We start from the raw sequence: 21,295 nt of genomic DNA on the forward strand, positions 1-21,295 counted from the left end.
GAAATGTTTTATAGAAAGACCTGCAAATATATGGCAAAGTTTAAGTTAAAATTAACTCAGTACCATGACTTACTATTTGCTTTAACGATATTTACTAATCTCTGTGACCTTACTGCTGCTGCTTCTTCTTCATCTTCTTTTTAAAATAGACTGTTTGGATTGCACAAGAAAGTCATCAATATGGTACACAATTTACTATCCAGTCACGACTCAGACCCACGGTACTCTGACCCCCAGATAAAGGCTAGGGTGGCCATGTTGTATCTACCTCTGATTGGCATTATCATGGAAACTGTTCCTCAGCTGTATGACTTTACAGGTACTTAGTATATTTAAAACAAATTTTTAAAGAAAATCTCAGTGTTTAAAAATATTAGAAATAGCTCGAGGATAAAGATCTTATTTTAGGGAAAGAATTATAAGAAAATGTACACTGACATAAGTAAACTATAAATATTTAACCATATTACTGAATAACTTTCGATTATGTGAGAGAATTCACTGCAAACTTTTCTTAACTGGTTCTTAAGATGAATTTTAATGATATAAGACTTTTCTGTACCTACCTATTAGAAAATAGGATTTTTGGTATGAGACTATACTGTTCATCTGAAGAAAATATGTAAGAAAACTTGACAGATGTCTACCACCTTCAGTCACAATTTTATTCATATATAAGACTGAAATTAATATTCCCCTGAATATTAAGAATTATGTTTATCATTAATACTGGGTTTATAAGTTGAAGTTCCGTTGCTTTTTAAAACCTAGAACTCACAAAATTTTATTGCTCTTGCTTTCCATATTTAGAATTTACTTGCCCTAAAAGAAATACTGTAGTTTGCATTTAAATTAACATTTAATCTGATAAAGTGCTTCCAGTTCAATAAAATAAAAACAAACATTTACTAAGTACCTAATACATATTAAGAACTTCAACAGAACTGGTGATACAAAGATAACCAACTCCATGCCTTTATGGGACTGGTTCTTGAGTGTTCAACCAGTATTTTGATCACTAAAATGGGCTTCTTTTGTTTGAAGGCAGAAATGTTTATATTATTATATCTTCTTTTACTAGCAAGTTAAAGTTCTCTACAAAACTATACATTATTGTTGTAGGAATGGGTTAATGTTTAAAATATTGTCTAAAATAAGTAAATCTAATGATAAATACTACATCTTAATAGGTTTTTCCTTTAAAGGGTAATGGAGAATAGGAAAGGAAATTGCATGCTCAGTAACCATTAATTAACCTAAATGGAATTTTATTTATTTACTTTGGGATGATTTTTCCAGAAACTCACAATCAAAGAGGAAGACCAATTTGTATAGCCACTGATGACTATGAAAGTGAGAGCGGAAGCATGATAAGCCAGACAGTTGCCATGGCAATTGCAGGAACATCAGTACCTCAGCTAACCAGGCCTGGCAGTTTCCTCCTCACATCATCGGTAAGAACAACCCTCCTGCAGAAGTTTTTTCCTGGAAAGACAGATACTTACAAGGATATCCTCTTAAATAACTGAGGTTATTGTATTAACTGATGCAAAAGTACTGTGAGTTTTATTTGTGGAAACATTAAGGTTCTGCTTATTTTATACTAAGTTGTTTTAAAAATTAATACCTCAAGGTTTATGGTATAGAACTCTGTATTCTGTCATTCAGAATTTGAAAGTTGCCTTATTGTATATAGCCTATTTTCTTTCTTTTCTTTCTTTCTTTTTTTAATGTTTGTTTATTTTTGAGAGAGAGGCAGAGCGTGAGCAGGAGCGAGGCAGAGAGAGAGAGGGAGACACAGAATCCGAGGCAGGCTCCAGTCTCTGAGCTGTCAGCACACAGCCTGACACAGGGCTTGAACTCATGAACCACGAGATCATGACCTGAGCCAAGGTCAGACGCTTAACCGACTGATCCACCCAGGCGCCCCTATTTTCAAAATCCATTTTATTCTTTATCAACCCTAAGAAATATTCTCACTGTTTAGCAATTGAAAATATTTTTTTTAATCTGTTAAAATTTATCCTGTTTCATGTTTAAGAAAATTGATAGGTTCTCTGCCCCTGTAATTTCCCCCCTTAAGGAACAAAGGATATGGGAGCAGAGAGGAAACAAACAGTAGACCAAGATCAAGTTCTTAAAGTTTCAAATGACGTTCTTTCAGAAAAATGCAATAATACTTATGGAAGCTAGCCTGTTGACTTAGTTTTATTGAGATAATTTACATATCAAAAGATTCATCCATTTTAACTGTACAATTTCATGGTTTTTGATATATTTACAGAATTGTGCAGCCATCACTACAATCTAAGTTTAGAATATTTCCCCATAAAGAACCCTGAGGCCTGTTCTGTAGCCACTCCCTATTTCCTCTCAGCCCTAGGCAGCACCTAGTCTACTTTATATCTATCTAGATTTGCCTATTCTGGACATTTCATGAAAATGGAATTACATACTGTGATCTTCTATGTCTAGCTTTTTTACCAAACATAATATTTTTGTGATTCAGCCATGTTGTAATGTATATCAGCACTTCCTTTTTTTTTAATTGCCAAATAATACTCTTTTGTATTGATATACCAGATTTTCATCCATTTGTCAGTTGATGATCATTTGGATCCTTTTCCCTTTTTGACTGTTAGGAATGATGCTACTGTGAACATTTGTATACATGTCTTTGTGTACACATGTTTTTGTTTCTCTTAGGTAGATATCTAGAAGTGGATTTGTTGGGTCATCTGGTATCTCTGTGTTTAACATTTTTGGAAACTTCGGAATTTTCAAAGTGGCTGCACCATTTTACATTCTCACCAACAATAAATTAAGATTCCTGTTTCTCATATCCTCACCTACCTTTGCTATTATCTCTTTTTGTTATTATAACCACCTTGGTATAGAGTAGTATCTCACTGTGGTTTTGATTTGCATTTCCCTAATGTCTACTGATGTTGAGCATCTTCGTTTGCTTATTGAGACATCTTTTTCGTATGTCTTATTTAGAGAAAAGTTCATTCATATTCTTTGCCAGTTTAGTATTGTGTTACTTCCTTGTTATTGAGTTAAAAGGATTTTTTTATATATTGAGTACAAATCCCTTATCAGATACGTGATTTGCAAATATTTTCTCCTGTTCTGTGGATTATCTATTTGCTTTGTTGATTGTGTCATTTGAAGTGCACAAGTTTTTAATTTTGATGAATTCAATTTATCAACTTTCTTTTATCCCTTGTACTTTATATATTATTTTGTATGTATAACATCAAAAGTACGTGTACAATTAAAGTATAACAATGAAAGAAACAATAATGTACCCACCACCCAACTTCAGAAATAGAACATTGCAAATTCCTTGGAAGTTCCCAGTCTGCCCTCAGTCCAATCCCTCTCTCCTCTCAGAAGGAACACTGTGCACCATTTTGTTGACCATCCTTTTCACTTTTTAAAACTTTTCTTAGATGAAATATACTATATATTAAAAATTACATGAATCATAAATGTACATATTTACAAAACATAAAATGAACACCTTTGTAACCACCTCTCAGGACAAAATATAGAACATTAGCTGCCTTTCAGCCAATTGGATTTTCTTCTCCACCACAGCTATCCACCACGCCACCCTCTCTTCTAACTAATTGCTTAATTTTGCTTATCGTTTTAACGTTCAAGTGGGCATCCCTAAATCCTGTAGTTTAATTTTATATTTTTATTATTCATCCATATTATAAAATGTAGCTATAATTTACTGATACTCGTTTCTGATGACATTCATTTGTCTGACTATATATAAAACTATTTACCTTTTTTTAACTTATTTTATTCTTGGATGCATGAATGGTTTCTGATTTTGGGTTATTTCAAATAGTAGCCCTATAGATTCCTTTACATGTATCCTGTATGTATATACTTTTATTCAGGATATTTCCTAGGAGTGGAATTTGCTGGGTTATAGAATCTATGTGTATCTTTTTTTTTTTTTTTTTTTTTTTTTTTTTTTTTTTTTTCAACGTTTTTTATTTATTTCTGGGACAGAGAGAGACAGAGCATGAACGGGGGAGGGGCAGAGAGAGAGGGAGACACAGAATCGGAAACAGGCTCCAGGCTCCGAGCCGTCAGCCCAGAGCCTGACGCGGGGCTCGAACTCACGGACCGCGAGATCGTGACCTGGCTGAAGTCGGACGCTTAACCGACTGCGCCACCCAGGCGCCCCTATGTGTATCTTTATTACCAGTATACTTGGGTATTTTCCAAAGGGTTTGTCTCAGTTTATATGTTACCTGTAGTATGAGAGTTCCCATTCCTTCACATGTTCATCAGCATTTAGACTTTTCAGACTTTAGAATTTTTGTTAATCTGTAATTTATGGTTGTATCTCATTTTAGCCTTTGTTTTCCTGATGTCTTATGAGGGTATGCACTTCTTCATATATATGTTGACAATTTGAATTTTCTCTTTTGAGGTGTCTAGAGTTTTTGCCCAGTTGCCATTTGGTTTTCTGCCATTGTTTACGATTTGTATGAGTTTTATATGTTCTTGATCAAGCCCGTTATCAATTATAAGTGGCTCAAATATTTCCTTTTTGGTGGCTTGCTTTTATCACACACTGAACAGTGAATTTGGTGATTAGAGTTTCTTATTTTAAAATACTTAAGTTTGTCAATCTTTTCCTGTACAGCTAGTGTTTTTTTGTATCTTTAAAATTTTTTCCTATTTCAAGATTATGAAGATACTCCCTATGTTATTTTTTTTAACCTGATGACTTTTTTTTTTTTTTTTTTTTTGAAGGAGAAAGAGTGAGCGGGGAGGGGCAGACAGAGAGGGAGAGAGAGGATCCCAAGCAGGCTCCGGGCTGAGACCATTGAGGGTCTCCACAGAGACCATTGAGGGGCTCAAACTCACAAACCATCAAACCATGAGATTATGACCTGAGCCAAAATCAAGAGTCAGACGCTTTAATGGACTGAGCCACCCATGTGCCCCTCCCTATGTTATTTTTTAAATGCTTTTTTTGTTCTTTCATTTTAATCCTAAAATTTACCTGGAATTTTTTTATGAACAGTAGAATTTAGGGAGCCAGTTTCATTCATTTATTTATATAATACCAAATTCTCTCAACACCATTTATTAAAAGATTATTTTCCTTACTCCTCAGTACTATCTATGTATGGTCTGTCATGTAGAAAAAAATCCTCATGCAGGGCACTGTTGTGATGAGTACTGGGTGTTTTACGTAAGTGATGAATCACTAAATTCTACACCTGAAACTAATAATTAAACTATATATTAGCTAGCTGGAATTCAGATAAAAGCTTGAAAAAAAAGAAAAAAAATCCTCATGCATATTAAAACAAATTTCTTGACTAATTCTTGGCCCTTTGCATTTCTACATAAATTTTAGAATTAGCTCATGATGTTTCACTAAAGTAAATAAAAACCGGTGAATCTGTGGGGATTTTGGTTAAGATTGTAATGATTCTGTGGGTTAATTTTGAGGACAATTGATACTTTTACACTACTGAATCTCCTAATCATTGAACATGAAAGATCTACCTATTATTTAGGCCTTCTTTAATGTCTATAAATATATAAACTTTTATACTTTTCACTAAAAGAGTCCTAGTACATTTTTTGTAGATGTGTTTTTTGGTCCTTGATATTTTTTTACTTTTATAATATTATAAAATTATATAATACATATAATTATATATAATCTTATAAATGTCATATTTTTCAAAAATTATTTTTTCCAACTGTTGATTACTTTCATGTGGAAATGGAATTGATTTTATACAGTGATGTTTATTTTTAGCAGAATTGCTAAACTAATAACATATGTATAGGCTTTTTTTCTACATACATAGTCCAGTCATCTATGAATAATGGCAGTTTGTTTCTTTCAAGTTTTTCTCATAACTTATTTTATTGGCTAAAACCTCCAGTACAGTTGTTGAATACAAGTGGTGATAACATCCTTAAAGGGGAAACTGGAACACTTCATTCTTAAACGTATGTGATGTAGTTTTGGGGGATTTTTTGTTTTGGATTTTTTTTTTTTTTTTTTAAGCTATCCTCCATTACATTATGGAAGTTCTCTTCTGTTCCTCGTTTGCTAAGAGTTTTGTTTTTTAATTACAAGTAGTTGAATTTTAATCATGCTTTCTTTGCCTCCACTGAGACACTCATGTTATTTTGCCTTTTTTTTTTTTTTTTTTTTTTTAATGTTTATTTTTGAGAGAGACAGAGCACAAGCAGAGGGGCAGAGAGACAGGGAGACACAAAATCTGAAGCAGGCTCTAGACTTTGAGCTGTCAGCACAGAGTCCAATGCAGGGCTCGAACCCACGAACCATGAGATCATGACCTGAGCCGAAATTGGATGCTTAACCAACTGAGCCCCCCAGGCACCTGTTATTTTGCTTTTTAATCTTTTACTGAGACCCCTTTCAATTGATTTTCTAGTATTAAACCTACCTTCAGTTCCTGAATTAAACCCAGCTTTTTTTCATGATTGTGTATTAATGGATTTTATGTGCTGTAATTTAAGATACGTGTATTTATGTTTGTCAGTAAAATTGCTTGTAATGTTTTTCTCATAATGTTCTTTACAAATTTTGGAATCACGGTTAGGAAAGCCAATTTAAATGAGCCAGGGAATTTGCCCTTTTATGCTGTCTGTAGAGACTTGTTTAAAATTGGAGTTATTTCTTCCTGGAGTATTTGGGGAAATTGTGGGTGAGGCCATCTGTACTTGGAGTTTTCTTTTTTGAAAGTTTAAAAAGTACTGATTTAATTTCTTTAATGACTCTAAGACTGTTGAAGTTTTCTATTTCCTTTTATACTGGTTTCTGTAAATTTTATTCTAATAGAAATTTATTAAAATCTATTGGCATACAAAATTCAAATATCTTCTATAATCTTTTTAATGTCTATACCATCTGTAGTAAATATAAATGGTTTCATTTCTGTGTCTGATTTTTTTTGTACATTTGTCTTAAATCAGTCTCAGTAGAAATTTGTGTAATCTTTAGTCTTTATAAAGAACCAATTTGGGTTCTTTTGAATGTTTATCTTCATTATTTAATGTCTTCTACTTTTTTTGCATTTATAGTTTTCTTTCTCTCACTTCTTGATGGATGTTTAACCTACTAATTTTCATCCTTCCTTCTTTGGTACATATTTTAAGCCTGTATATTTTCCTTTAATTATTGTTTTAGTTACATGCCACAGTTTATATGTAGCATTTTTATTATTCAGTTCAAAATATATCTGAAGTTCATTATGATTATTTTTGTCTTTTATGCCCTAAGTTTTTGTTTTAAAATATCTAGTCATAGGAAAATTTCTCATAATACTTTGTTTCTGATTTTGACCTGATTTCATGATCAGAGAACTTTGTGTAATTTTTCAGTTTGTTATATTTGTGACAGCTGGTTTCATGGTCTTGTATTTAGTCAGTTTTTGCAAATAGGTCATGTATTTGAAAGTGCATATTCTTTAGTGTATTTCAGTGTTCTGTATTTGTCCATTACACCTGTTATTTCAAATTTGTTAGTCTTCTTGTTTAAACCTTTGTTCTTTTTACTGAATTCTGTCTGCTTATTCTAATATCCCATTAAAATCATGGCTTTTTAATAGCTTGTCATTTCCTAAGGATTCATTTCCTTTGAGGCCTTATTATGAAATACCTAATTTTAATTGTTAGTTTTTTGATGGACTGCACCTCTTATCAACATGAATTGTAAGACTTTTTATTTTGCCTTCAAGTCTATTTTGTATTGTATTAGTAGAAGATATCTATCTTCTGAGAGAGATATAGATATAGATATAGATATAGATATAGATATATATATATATGAGTTTTTTCATCCTTCTCCTTTCAGCATTTTTTTCTTATGTTTTAAATGTTTGAAAATTATGTTTTACATGTGTCTTTAATAATCAACATGTAGTTAGATTTTTGTCTTAAGCTTTTAAAATATAGTCTGTTCATTTTTGTCTTTCACTAGAGTTTTTAAAAGCCACTTAATTTAGGGGCACCTGGGTGGCTCAGTCAGTTAAGCATCCAACTTTGGCTCAGGTCATGATCTCGCTGTTCGTGAATTTGAGCCCTGCATTGGGCTCTGTGCTGACAGGTCAGAGCTTGGAGCCTGCATCAGATTCCGTGTCTCCCTCTCTCTATCCCTCCCCTGTTCTCTCTCTCTCTCTCAAAAATAAATAATAAAACATTAAAAAAAACTTTTAGGGCGCCTGGGTGGCTCAGTCGGTTAAGCGTACGGCTTTGGCTCAGGTCATGATCTCATGTTCATGGGTTCAAGCCCCTCAATGGGCTCTGTGCTGACAGCTCAAAGCCTGAAGCCTGCTTCAGATTCTGTGTCTCCTCTCTCTCACTCTCCTCCATCTGAGCTCTCTCTCTCTCTCTCTCTCTCAAAACTGAACATTAAAAAATTTTTTTTAATAAAATCCACTTAATTTGATATAACTAAATTTAATGTACTTAACATTCTTTAATTTTACTTCATATTGTCCCACCCCGTATGCCTTTTTGTCTCATTTATTGTGTTTTTTTAGATTATTTTTTTCCTTTCATTCATTTTCCTTGTTCTATTTTTTTCCTTTCTTCTACTTTAGAAGTTATACATTCTGTTTCTTTTTTTCATTGTATTACAAATCACTGTATACTTCCTTAAATTAAATTCCATCTCATTTAATCATTACCCTTACTTTCACATTGGTTAATAGAAGGATCTTAGAACAGGTTGATTATTTATTTACCTTTCTGCCTACTTAAATGCTATTTTCATGCATTTTTAATAGTATATATCATTAAACTTCAAGAGACATTATTATTACTTGTATGGCTATATAAATTTAATTATCATTTAAATTTGCACATGTGTTCACCACTGTATTTGCTTTTTTCCCAAATTTGTGACCTTCCATAAGAAATACTGTATCCTTTAGAATTTTCTGTGCTATGGTGATGAACTTTGTGTTTCTTTGAAAAATATCTTTGTTTGACCTTCATTCTTAAGGTTTTTGTATTTTGTATTTTTTTGAAATAGCATCTGAGTATCCTGTTTTCTTTCAGCATGCTAAGGGCATTGTCTCCACTGTCTTCTCATTTCCATTACTGCTACTTTTTTATTTTTAAAGTTCATTTATTTATTTTGAGAGAGAAAAAGAATGTAAGTGGAGAGGGGCAGAGAGAGAGAGAATCCCAATCAGGCTCTGGGGAGCTGCATATGGGGCTCAAACTCCAGAATGGTGAAATCATGACCTAAGCCGAAGTCAAGAGTTGGTCACTTAACTGCACCACCCAAACACACTTCAATTACTGCTTTAGCTGTGTCTTGGGTGCTTGGGTGGCTCAGTTGGTTAAGCATCTGACTCTTGATTTCAGCTCAGGTCGTAATCTCATGGTTTATGAGATCGAGCCCCACATAGAGCTGTGTGCTGACAGCACGAAGCCTGCTTGGGATTCTCTGTCTCCCTCTCCCTCTCTCTCTCTCTGTCTCTGTCTCTGTCTCTCTGTGTGTGCATCTCCCCAGCTCACTCTTAAGTACGTGTGCTCTGTCTCTCTCTCTCTCTCTCTCTCTCTCTCTCTCTCTCTCAAAAATAAATAAATAAACTAAAAAAAAACCCATTCTCTCTCCCTCTGCCCTTTCCCTTACCCTGCTCATGTTTTCTCTCTCTCTCTTAAAAAAAAAAAAAAAAAAAAAAAAGGTGTTGAGCTATTGCTTCTTTAAAGATAATCTGTCTCTCCCTCCACCTCTTTTTTATGATATTCTCCTTAGAATTGGTCTTCTGTGGTTTCATTCTGTTGCATCTAGTTTTGAATTTCTTTATGTTTGTTCTGCTTGGTATTTGTTTTTTTTTTTTGTTTTTTTTGTTTTTGTTTTTTTTTTTTGGACTTCTTAAATCTGTAGTTCAGCATCTTCAGTTCTGTGAAATTCTAGACTATTACCTGCCCAAATATGTCCTCTTCTTCATTCTGTCTCTCCTCTTTTTATATTCCAGTTAAGCTTATGTTAGTCCTCTTTATTGCATCCTCTGTGTCTCTTTTCTTCTGTATAGTCCATCTTGTTGTTAACCTGTTCTTCACACTGGGTTGTTGTTTTTGATCTATCTTCCAGTTTACTAATTCTCTCCTTAATTCTACCTAATATTACTTTAAATCACTCCATTGAGTTCTTAATTTGGTTATTGTGTGATTTGGTTAAGTGAGTTTATGTAGGTGAATTCACTTATATGTGCAAGCATAGTGAACATAGGTAAGTGTTTGATTTCTCTCTGGAGCCACCCTTTCTTCTGCATTTGAATCTCAGGCCTGCTACTTACTGCAAAATACCTGTATAGAATACTTCTCAGTGTCTTAGTTTTCTTTGACTGTAAGATGTGGTGAGTAATAATATTTATCTTTTTGGATGGGTGCAAGGGATAAATAAGTTAATATGCATAAAGTGTTCAGTACAGTGCCTAGCACAGAGTAAGCATCATAGAAGAGTCGACTGCTATCATTTTTATCATGTAGGATGGAGGGGAGAGTAAGGTAGTAGTTGAGATCATGACTCCAACAGTTAAGTATGTTAAACTTCCCTTTGTCTTCTCTTCTCAACATCCCTTCCAAGGCTTTCTTATTATTAGTTAGTATATTTACTTAACCAAAGCTTAGAATGTAGTATAATGGTAAAGAGTATAAGCTTTGGCGTCTGGTTAACCTAAATCTTGGCTTAATCTCTAGCTTTTCATTTCCTTACGTTTAAACTAGAAATAACAGTGATTAATACCATCTCAGAAATCATTGTGAGAGTCAAATGAGAAATGATTAGCACAGTGTCTAGCACATCTCAAATATTCTGTTTTGTCATCATCATCACCGTTAATTGTCATCCTATATTCTTGTCTGTAAAACTAAGATGATACAACCTGCTTGGTAATACTGTTGGAGGACTAAATGAAATAATGTACAGAAAGAGCTTAGCATGATGATTAGAACAGAGTAAATATGGAATAAATGGTATCGTAGACAAGTTTTTATTCCTAATTTTTCATTTTTTTTCATTTTTTTCATTTTCACATGCTGTATTACAAGTACAGATTGAAGACTGAAGATAGCACCTTCACCTTATTTCTCTAAGTGAAAGTGCTTTTTATTTACGTATGGTCTAAGACTCTTCCCTTTTGTCAGTGGCTCTTGAGAGGAATCCATAGTTCTTTAAGCCTGATAAACATTTTGTTATTACTATTCTACTCTGTTCTTATACCACTTTATGGAGTCATTTGCTTTTCCTTTTACCATATTATATCAGACATGATGAACACAGATATCTTAGTTTTAATAGTGGATCTGTTATGTTTTTCCCTTGTTTCTTTCAGTGTTTATTGTCTACAGGAAACCCTACCATATAAATTAAAACAATCTTTCAATGCCAGGAAAAGTTATTAAACTTCAGACCTGAAGTTTAAGGCTCTATATGACTTATTCAAGTATTGTCTAAATCAAATGGTTCTTTTTAAATATTTGATTTTTTAAGCAATTTTTGTTTTATTACAGTTAGAAGAAAACAGTTGACAACCCCAGAAAAGAAATGGCTATTGATCAGTCTGTCTCATTCTACTGTTCTTTATTTTCAGAGTGGTAGGCAACACACTACCTTTTCAGCAGAATCGAGTCGGAGCCTTTTGATCTGTCTACTTTGGGTTCTCAAGAATGCAGATGAGACAGTTCTACAAAAGTGGTTCACAGATCTCTCAGTCCTACAGCTAAACCGGCTATTAGATTTGCTTTATCTCTGCGTATCTTGCTTTGAGTACAAAGTAAGTGATCACTATGCCATTGCAGAGAAAAACGAGAAAGAAAACATAATGTGGAAAAGGAAGAAGGAAATTTCCTCAATGGCTCTTCTTTGCTAATGTTTAAATTTTAGGGAAAGAAAGTGTTTGAAAGAATGAATAGTTTGACCTTTAAGAAATCAAAAGACATGAGAGCAAAGCTTGAAGAAGCTATTCTTGGGAGCATAGGTGCTAGGCAAGAAATGGTGCGCCGAAGCCGAGGACAGCTTGGTACGTACACATTATCTTCTCCTTCTGGTGAGAATTTTTTCAGTTTCTTTGAAATATTTATTACAATGGTCATTGTTGCAAATCTTCAGTGATTCGACACTTTTTTAAAAAAAAGTGTTTTAAATGAAACTCTGAATTAACTTGAATAACCACATCTCTCTAGGGATTCAAGTTCGAGTCCTGAGTAGGGTGAACATATTTCCTGATTTGTTCTGGACAGTCTCAGTTTATTCCTGTTGTCCTTATGTGATTATGAATAGCATCCCTTATCTTTTAAAATAGACGTTTTAAAAGCAATTTTAGGTCCATAGCAAAATCGAGCTAACAGTACAGAGATTCCCTGTATACTCCCTAGCACACAGGCATAGCCTTACCTGTTATCAACATCCCTCAGCAGAGTGGTGTACTTGTTACAGCTGGTGAACCTGCACTGACACATCATTATCACCCAAAGTCCATAATTGACACTAGGATTCACTCTTAGTTTCATACTTGCTACATTGCATCACTTCTTACTCTTAAAATAAACTTCCTAGTTTGTACAATGAATTAAAATAGCCTGTATTTCAGGGAAAGATATTGTCCCTCAGCCTCAGGTATCAGGGAGAGAAACCAGTTAGTAGCATTTGAGGCCTGTTTCTACTTCCAGATACTGCTATCCTTTAGCCATATAACCTTGGCCAGGTCACTCCATCTCCTCACTTTCCTTTTCCTTATCCGCTTTTGATTGTTTTGAGAATTTAGAAGGTAGTGTAACTAACTGATCTTTCATCATTGTAGTGACCCACGTGCGTTTAAACATTTCGTAAATTCTAAAGTCACAAATAATGATGTTGCTGAGAGCTCCTTAGGGTCAGGGACATGGCCTAGTCACCTGTATACATGACATATGCTAATAGTTCAATGTATATTTGACTTAAAAGAGGAATGCACATTTACGTGAATATTTTTAATGTTTTCTGATAAGCCATAAACATAGTGATCATTTATTCAAGTTAACTTAAATATCTTTTATATGCTATTTATGGTTGGAATTTCATAATAATACAGAATCTTTGCCTTTGGAATTAAGAGCACCGTTTGCTTTTTTTCCCCCACTTTAGTTGTATGCAATGTATAGTGTACTTACAGATTTATTATGTACAACAACCTTCTAAAAAAGAATGAAAATGAGGGACCCCTGGGTAGCTCAATCGGTTAAGTGCCTGACTTCGGCTCAGGTCATGACCTCACTGTGGGTTCGAGCCCCACTCTGGGCTGTGTGCTGACAGCTGGGAGCCTGGAGCCTGCTTTGGATTCTGTGTCTCCCTCCCTCTCCCCCTCTACCACCGTGTTCTGTCTCTCAAAAATGAATAAACATTTAAAAAATATATATGAAAATGAACTTTTATTTAGTTCATTTAATTATTACCAAAATCTAATGAAGATTATCTTCAACCTTTAAGTTAAAGAAAATAAAACTCACCAGAGGTAAATAACTTGCCTACGATCATAAACTAAGTGACAGAACCAGGCTCTTTTGACTTCCGATGTAGTGTTCTGTATATTCTACTGCACCTCTTTCTAAAGTTTCTTGTTGGAGAGAGTGGCACTGTTAGTAGTATGTTATGTTTTTAAACCTGTAGCCTTAGGACAGTCATCTTTGTTTGAATGTAGAAACTGAAATTCTATATGTAGAATCTAAAGGAAATAAATGAATAAACTCCTAGATACCTCTGTTAGTGGTGCCCTAGGTGTGGGGGGAGAGGAGGGCAGAGAGGATGGAGGTGTCAAGAGGTACAAATGTCCAGTTATAAAATACTTAAGTACTGGGATGTAATGTATAGCATGGTGACTACAGTTTATACCATATTGTACATTTGAAAGTTACTAAGAGAGTAGGTTTTAAGTTCTCATCATAGGAAAATTATGTGGTAATGGATATTGACTAGATTTAGAGTGGTGATCATTTCATAAATGTATACAGATATTGAATCATATTGTACACCTGAAACGAATATAATGACATACGTCTGTTGTATCTTAATTTTTTAAAAATTGAAGTTCTTAGAAAAATAAGACCTTTGCAATTCTTATTTGAATTTGGACACCCAAGTTATGTCACCCAATGATAGACATTGGGTGATAAGAGATGAGGGACAATTTCATGGGGGGAAGAAAGTTAATGATAAAAATGTAAATAGATCCCAGATATTTGTTTTGTTAACTGGGTAAATACAGGCATATCTTTTTTGTTTTCTTTTACCAAATTTTTTAAAGGTAGAGGTTTCATAATAAAAAAAGAGGTGGGAAGAGAAGGAAAGTGAAGGGAGGGGAGAGAAAGCAGAAGACTTATCCAGACATGTCCTTTATTGTGTAGCATATTTGCTTCTCATTATTTTTTTTTAAGTTTATTTATTTTGAGAGAGAGAGAGCACACGCACACAAGTGTGGGGAGGGGTAGAGAGGAGAGGAAAGAGTGAGAATTCCAAGCAGGCTCCATGCTGTCAGCTCAGAGCCCAACTCGAGGCTCAATCCCACAACCCTAGGATCATGACCTAAGCCAAAATCAAGAGTTGGATGCTTAACCAACTGAGCCACCCAGGTGCCTCATTTCTCATTATTTTTAAAATTTCTACTTGGACTCTAAATTTTTACTTTCCTTTTTCTTTGCATTCTCCCAACCAATTTAAAATCTCAGGCTTTTCAAAAAGAAGCATTAGTTTTCTAGTTGAAAGTCTGAAGTCATGGCTAATTCCTTCCTTTAAGTGTAAATCTCTCCACAATTCTCAATACCTTCTTCACTTCTGCTGGATTTGTATGAACCAGTTCTGTCACTGCTGCCCCTTCTGGGAGCCCACAGCATTCTGTCTGCTTTCTATCCCAGAATCCTTGGATGAAAGCCCTCTTCTTTCTCCTGTCCTGTCTTCTGTGGACCAAATAATAATTCCTAATTGTTTTAGGAATCCTTCTTACTTTGTTTCTATATTAAAGAAAAGCTTATTGAACTTCAGTATTGCCAGACACCTTGTCAACCCTAAACATAAAGGGGTGGACAAAATAGGCATAATCTCCATTCTTAAGTAGCTTATATTCTTGTGATGATAAGTGCTGTGGAGAGAACTAAAGCCAATTAAGAGGAAAGGAAGTGTTGGGGAGTTGGGGAAGACCTTTATGTGGAGGTGATGAATGACTGGTCAATGAAAATTTGTGGGAAGCACAGTCACATAAGAGGAACAACCACTGTTACAGAGGTCCTAAATCAGGAGCATATATAGAAAACACACACAAAGTAAGTGTGGTGGCATAAGTAGGAGAGAGAGTGTGGTAGGAAATAAGGTCTTATAAGACCCACGTAGGGCCTAATAAGCCATGGTTTAGGTTCAGAGAAAACAGTGTTAGAAAGTTTGCTTATATAAAACAGCGTTTGGTTTTTTTATATATAATGCAGGTAATATATTTCTGTTATAACTGTTATAAAAAAGTGAAAAAAATTTTTGAGAGAGAGAGAGAGTCAGAGCGTGAGCAGAGGAGGGGCAGAGAGAGAGGGAGACACAGAATCTGAAGCAGGCTCCAGACTGTCAGCACAGAACCTGATGTGGGTCTTGAACTCAAGAGCCATGAGATCATGACCTGAGCTGAAGTTGGATGCTTCACTGACAGAGCCACCCGGGCGCCCCATAAAACATTTTTAATAAAGAGTACCATTGTTAGTTTTTGCGACCTGTAGTGAGGATAAAATGGCTGTGTATAAAGTTAACGTTGTGCAGTATATCTTATATATTTGCAAATATACATATAGGTGGTCCAAATGAAACCGCACTTTAAAAATGGTTTTGAAATTTATTTGACAGAGAGAAGCCCATCTGGAAGTGCCTTTGGAAGTCAAGAAAATCTGAGGTGGAGAAAGGATATGACTCACTGGCGTCAAAACACTGAGAAGCTTGACAAGTAATATAACGTATTTTATGTTACTGATGGGCTTGTTGGATTTCAAATGCAGGAGGAAAATGGCTAATTTTATTGTTTTATATATATATTAGGTATTCAAATCTTAGACAACAAAATAGGTTTAATTTTTTTGATGTCTATTTGTTTTGAGAGAGCGCATGTGTGTGATTGGGGAAGGGCAGAGAGAGAGAGAGAGAGAAAGTCCTAAGCAGGCTCTGTGCTGACAGCCTCAATCCCATGAACTGTGAGATCATGACCTGAGCCAGAATTGAGAGTCGGACACTTAACCAACTGAGACACCCAGGCACCCAGTTATATTTAATGTTTAAATTTTAGATTAAAAAATATTTAGGGGAAGAATTTTTCATGTGGTATAGTAAAGCAAAATGTTACCCATTTTGTCTCTAACAACTGTCTCCAAAAATATGCCTTTGAAATACATTCTGCAACAGTTTTTTAATGTAATTTGGGAGTGCACTGAACTTCATATTTCAGGGATCCAAGAATTAGAAAGCTAATCTTTGTCCTCTTGGAGCTTAAAATATAATTAAGAGAAAGACAGAAACACTACAGGTCTTCTGTTTCTAGCATGGAGGTAAGCTAGGAACACTAATTGACCCCTACTGCCAAAAACAACTAAAAATGCACTTCCTGAGAGCTTGTACCTAATGAGCTGGACCTTCAGTGTAAGGGGCACCAAAAGTAATCCCTTCTTACTGCCCATGTGACCTCAGGTAAAATTGCTTAGCTTGAAACTTGGCATTGAGTCAAGGGGCTGAAATTTTTGTCTTGAGAATTTGTAATTACAAGTTAGGCCTCAAGTAGCTTGACTGGCCCAATAAACTTTGAGAATATGATGACAAGCTCATTCAGGTTTGCCTAGTACTACACCCAGTGTTAGCACTGAATGTTCATCCCAGGGAATCCCTCAGTCCTGTCCTAAAGTAAACCAGGCTGCTCAGTCACACTACCTGAGGACCATCTTCAGACCAGGCTTTCAAGGATTTTCACAGATAAACTTGCAGAAGTACACAGATAGTAACATCATAGACCATAGGAAACACTGCCTTATGCAAGCCAGTAGAGTGAGAAATCACAGACTTGCTACCATATAGATGAGAGTTTGGATTACCAGAAACTGTCGTAGTCTCTTCAGGCTGTAACAAAATAGAACACGGTGCATTGCTTATAAACAACAGCAATTTATTTCTGATAGTTTTGGAGGCTGGGAATTCCAAGATCATGGCACCTTCGGTTTGATGTCTAGTGAAGGCCCTCATCAGGGTTACAGCAAGAATGCTGTCTTTGGTGGAAGAGCAAGCAGACTCCCTGGGCCTCTTTCATAAAGGCATTAATCCCCATTCATGAGGGCTCTGCCCTGATGACCTAATTACCTTCCAAAGACCCTGCCTGCTAATACTATCACCTTGGGCATTAGATTTTTAACATGAATTTTGTGATGACACAAATACTCAGACTATAGCAGGTATTGAATACAATATAAATACTTAAAAATTCTTAAACTTTGAGTATGTCCACTTTTCTCTCCTCCTTGTCTGTTCAAGTCCATTTCTTTATTTTTTCCAGGTGTGTTTTGTTTTTTAGAAATCACAAAGGATAGGGCTGCCAGGTGGCTCAGTCAGTCGAGCATCTTACTCTTGTCTTTGGCTCAGGTCTTGATCTCACGGTTTGTGAGTTCGAGCCCCAAGTGGGGCTCTGCATTGACAGCACAGAGCCTGCTTGGATTCTCTTTCCCTCTCTCTTTGCCCCTCCTCTGCTGGTGTGCACGTGTGCACTTGCTCGCTCTCTCTAAATAAATAAATAAACTTAAAAAAAAAAAAAAAGAAATCACAAAGCAGTGAGATGCTATGATATTAGTATATTGCTTTCTTTTGCATTTGTATAATGTGTTTTCTCTGCATGTCTTGCTGTGTTTTAAGGAAGCTTTTTTTTTTTTTTTTTGGTGTTTTCCCGATTCTTTTTGTTTAAACCATCATGTTATTGTCAGGTTTTTTCACAAAATCTTGCTGAAATTTTAAGTTTGAACATACATATATTTCCCAATTTAATTCTAACTATGTTGTATTTTCTCCTTTAATTTATAAAATGTAAATTCATGAACTATTCTCCTAAGTGGTAGTAATAAAGATTCAGAGGTTTAAACATCCAGAAACTTTGAAAAGTTAACATTTAAAATGTTCTTGTTCTTCCACCTTGATTTATGTGTTTGTTTTGTCTATGTAGGTGTAATTGTTTCTATATCTATCTATCACTACTAAAATAAACATCAATTTTACCCATAAATCATATGGAGCTATTCTTAATATTGCTCTTTATATTTTTAATAACTACTAGTCTTTAAGAAAACCACTTTATTGCATCAGTTTGTTTTGTTTCTATTGAGTGATTCTGTCCAGAGTTTGGGGAAGAGTTAAATCACTTTCTGTATCAAAATTGCTGTATCAAAAATCTATAGCAAAATTTTTTGTATTTTTGATAACAAAAATACTGAAAAATTAGGTGACAATTTGGAAAAAAATAAGTACTTTTATCCTAAGTAAATATGTTGAAAATCCTTGAAGCAGTAAGATGAACACTAAACATTTTGAGTATTGCTTTACATGAAGCAGCCCTAAATACAAGCCCACATAGCACCACCTAGTGTCTGTGCCATTGAGAATAAAAAATACGCTCCTGCGTTTGCCACATCTCTGAAAGCTAAACATTTGTTTTCAGTGGTATTGTAGAATTACAATGGGATGTGAAAATCTGTACTGACGTGGTTGACAAAATGTAGGGTAAAAGAAAACACTTATAATGTGTAAAATAATTGTCTTTTTATTCTCTTACAAGTTTTCTTTAAGGCAAATACTGACAAATGGTTCCAAGTTTTTTATTTCTATGTATCTTTAAGTCTTTTTTGAATTGTGGATCTATGGCTCTTTTAAAAGGTAAATATCCTTATAATATTTTGTATTAGATCAAGAGCAGAGATTGAGCATGAAGCACTGATTGATGGAAATCTGGCTACTGAAGCAAACCTAATCATTTTGGATACATTAGAGATTGTTGTCCAGGTAAGAACACAAACAAGAAGGATTTAAAGTATAGATTTGGTGAATTGGGGTTGTGCAAAAAACATTTATTGAGCCATAATTCATCTATTTTTAAAATTTATTTATTTTTAAATTGCAGACAGTTTCTGTAACAGAATCCAAAGAGAGCATCCTTGGTGGGGTGCTAAAAGTCCTACTGCATAGCATGGCCTGTAACCAAAGTGCAGTTTATCTACAACACTGTTTCGCTACACAGAGAGCCCTGGTTTCAAAGGTAGGTTATTTTTGTACCTTCAGTCTTGTCCAACTTGGCTTTCTTTCTTTATATTGTCTAAGATCGTTTAACACTCCTTGGTTAATATAGTAAAAATTTTAAGGGGCGCCTGGGTGGCTCAGTCGGTTGAGCTTCCGACTTTGGCTCAGGTCATGATCTCACGGTTTATGGATTCGTGCCCCGCATCAGGCTCTGTGCTGACAGCTCGGAGCCTGGAGCCTGCTTCAGATTCTGTGTCTCCCTCTCTGTCTGCTCCTCCCCTGCTCACATGCTGTCTCTCAAAAATAAATACAGATTAAAAAATTGAAAACAAATTTTAATAATAACCTAAGACCCATGATTCTTTTTTGCCTCTCTTCTACTAGTTGCCTTTTCAGTTCTCTCTTATTTGGATCACTTGTAACCAGTTTGGGGCTTAAAAAACAGTAGTTTTGGGGGCGCTTGAGTGGTTCAGTCAGTTAAGTGTCTGACTTTGGCTCAGGTCACGATCTCACAGTTTGTGAGTTCGAGCCCTGCGTCGGGCTCTCTGTTGGTGGCTCGAAGCCTGGAGCCTGCTTCGGGTTCTGTGTCTCCCTCTCTCTCTGCCCCTTCCCTGTTCACGCTCTTGTCTCACTCTCTCTCAAAAATAAACATTAAAAAAAAGTTTTGTTGTGGAGAAGAGCTTGAAATTAATAACTGATTTAAAATATGGGGCTTTCCTTGTTTTCTCTTAATCTCCTTCTGTCATTAACTTGATTTATTTAACAATTTAAGGTATAAGTAGTTCATTCCGTTGACATTAACTTACCCCGTGGATGAATAGGAGGTACTTCCATTTGTTCAACTACTTCAGATATTTATTTCCTATGTTGGTTTTCTGAACGTAGGTATATTTTTAAATCTTGAAGGTATCTATTTCATCATAGTCATCTAATGTGGAATGCAGAGCTGTTAAAACTTGAACCAATGAAAATTACTTATATAGCATTTTATAATAAAACATATTAATAGAATTATTACATGTTGGTTATGGTTACTATATTGTTTTATGCATAGTGTCTAATCTTCCTCAGATAGTCCCATAGTCCCGTGTAGATAATACCGTTAGGTCCATTTTATGGATGAGACATTGTCCAACATTACACTACTGGCTAATAAGTGACATATTCAGTATTCAATCCCAATCTGTCAATATTAGCCGATTAGCAAACATTGCTGAACTGTTTTTGAAAACTGGGCTATATTAACACATCTCTAGTTCAGGCTATGTTAATATATCTCTGGAACTTCTACTGCATCAGTTCAGTGTTGGTGTTTTTGTTTTTGTTTGCCTGTTTACAGTTCCCTGAACTCTTGTTTGAAGAAGAAACAGAGCAGTGTGCTGACTTATGCCTCCGGCTTCTCCGACACTGTAGCAGCAGCATTAGTACAATACGGTCACATGCCAGTGCCTCACTGTACCTACTTATGAGACAGAACTTTGAAATTGGTAATGTAAGTATTTATCTCTGGATTCGTAATGAAATATAACTCCTGCAATATCTGGTAAATATGTTTTGGGGGAAGCATGGAATTTTTTTTTTTTTTTTGAGACTAATCTTAGACTGTTGATATTTCTCATTGCGTGTATATCTTAAAAATCTGAATCTCCAATTTTGCTTCCTGCACTAAAGATAAAATATAGTAGTAAAAATTAGAATATAAATGTATCTTGAGCTTTTGGAAAATTTAATTATTAAGTAAAAAGAAAATACAGATAAAGAAAATTAAAATCAAAATCAAATCAAAATCTTGATTTGATATTTTATGACTATATACCAGTCTGAAGAATTCCATGTTTTTGTTAAAGTATTTTTTTTGATCATATATTCATGTGTTGTATTTTTTTGCAATTTTGAGTCAAATGTTTACATCATTTTTTTTTTTTTTTTTAGTTATGTACGTATTTAAGGCCCAGGATTGTCCTTGGAGCACTTTTTATTGGTATCTCATTG

At 34.8% G+C, this 21,295-nt stretch overlaps 1 protein-coding gene across 12 annotated transcripts in view; it reads left to right on the forward strand.

Moving 5' to 3' along the window:
• DOCK7 (dedicator of cytokinesis 7) overlaps nucleotides 1-21,295 on the forward strand; it is a 224,801-nt gene that overhangs the window by 167,814 nt on the left and 35,692 nt on the right. For 6 of the 12 annotated variants that reach the window (XM_019449048.2, XM_019449049.2, XM_019449055.2 and 3 more), the window contains 8 exons: nucleotides 150-319; nucleotides 1,300-1,454; nucleotides 11,634-11,816; nucleotides 11,927-12,089; nucleotides 15,896-15,992; nucleotides 18,973-19,069; nucleotides 19,188-19,322; nucleotides 20,643-20,795. In XM_019449048.2, the coding sequence (XP_019304593.1) occupies nucleotides 150-319; nucleotides 1,300-1,454; nucleotides 11,634-11,816; nucleotides 11,927-12,089; nucleotides 15,896-15,992; nucleotides 18,973-19,069; nucleotides 19,188-19,322; nucleotides 20,643-20,795 (1,153 nt within the window). The remainder of the gene's footprint in view (nucleotides 1-149; nucleotides 320-1,299; nucleotides 1,455-11,633; nucleotides 11,817-11,926; nucleotides 12,090-15,895; nucleotides 15,993-18,972; nucleotides 19,070-19,187; nucleotides 19,323-20,642; nucleotides 20,796-21,295) is intronic. The other 6 variants (XM_019449050.2, XM_019449051.2, XM_019449053.2 and 3 more) reach the window with 1 other exon arrangement.

This window comes from Panthera pardus, unplaced genomic scaffold (genome assembly GCF_024362965.1).
Source record: "Panthera pardus isolate Hobbes unplaced genomic scaffold, ASM2436296v1 HiC_scaffold_11, whole genome shotgun sequence".
In the NCBI taxonomy this organism is placed as follows: domain Eukaryota; kingdom Metazoa; phylum Chordata; class Mammalia; order Carnivora; family Felidae; genus Panthera; species Panthera pardus.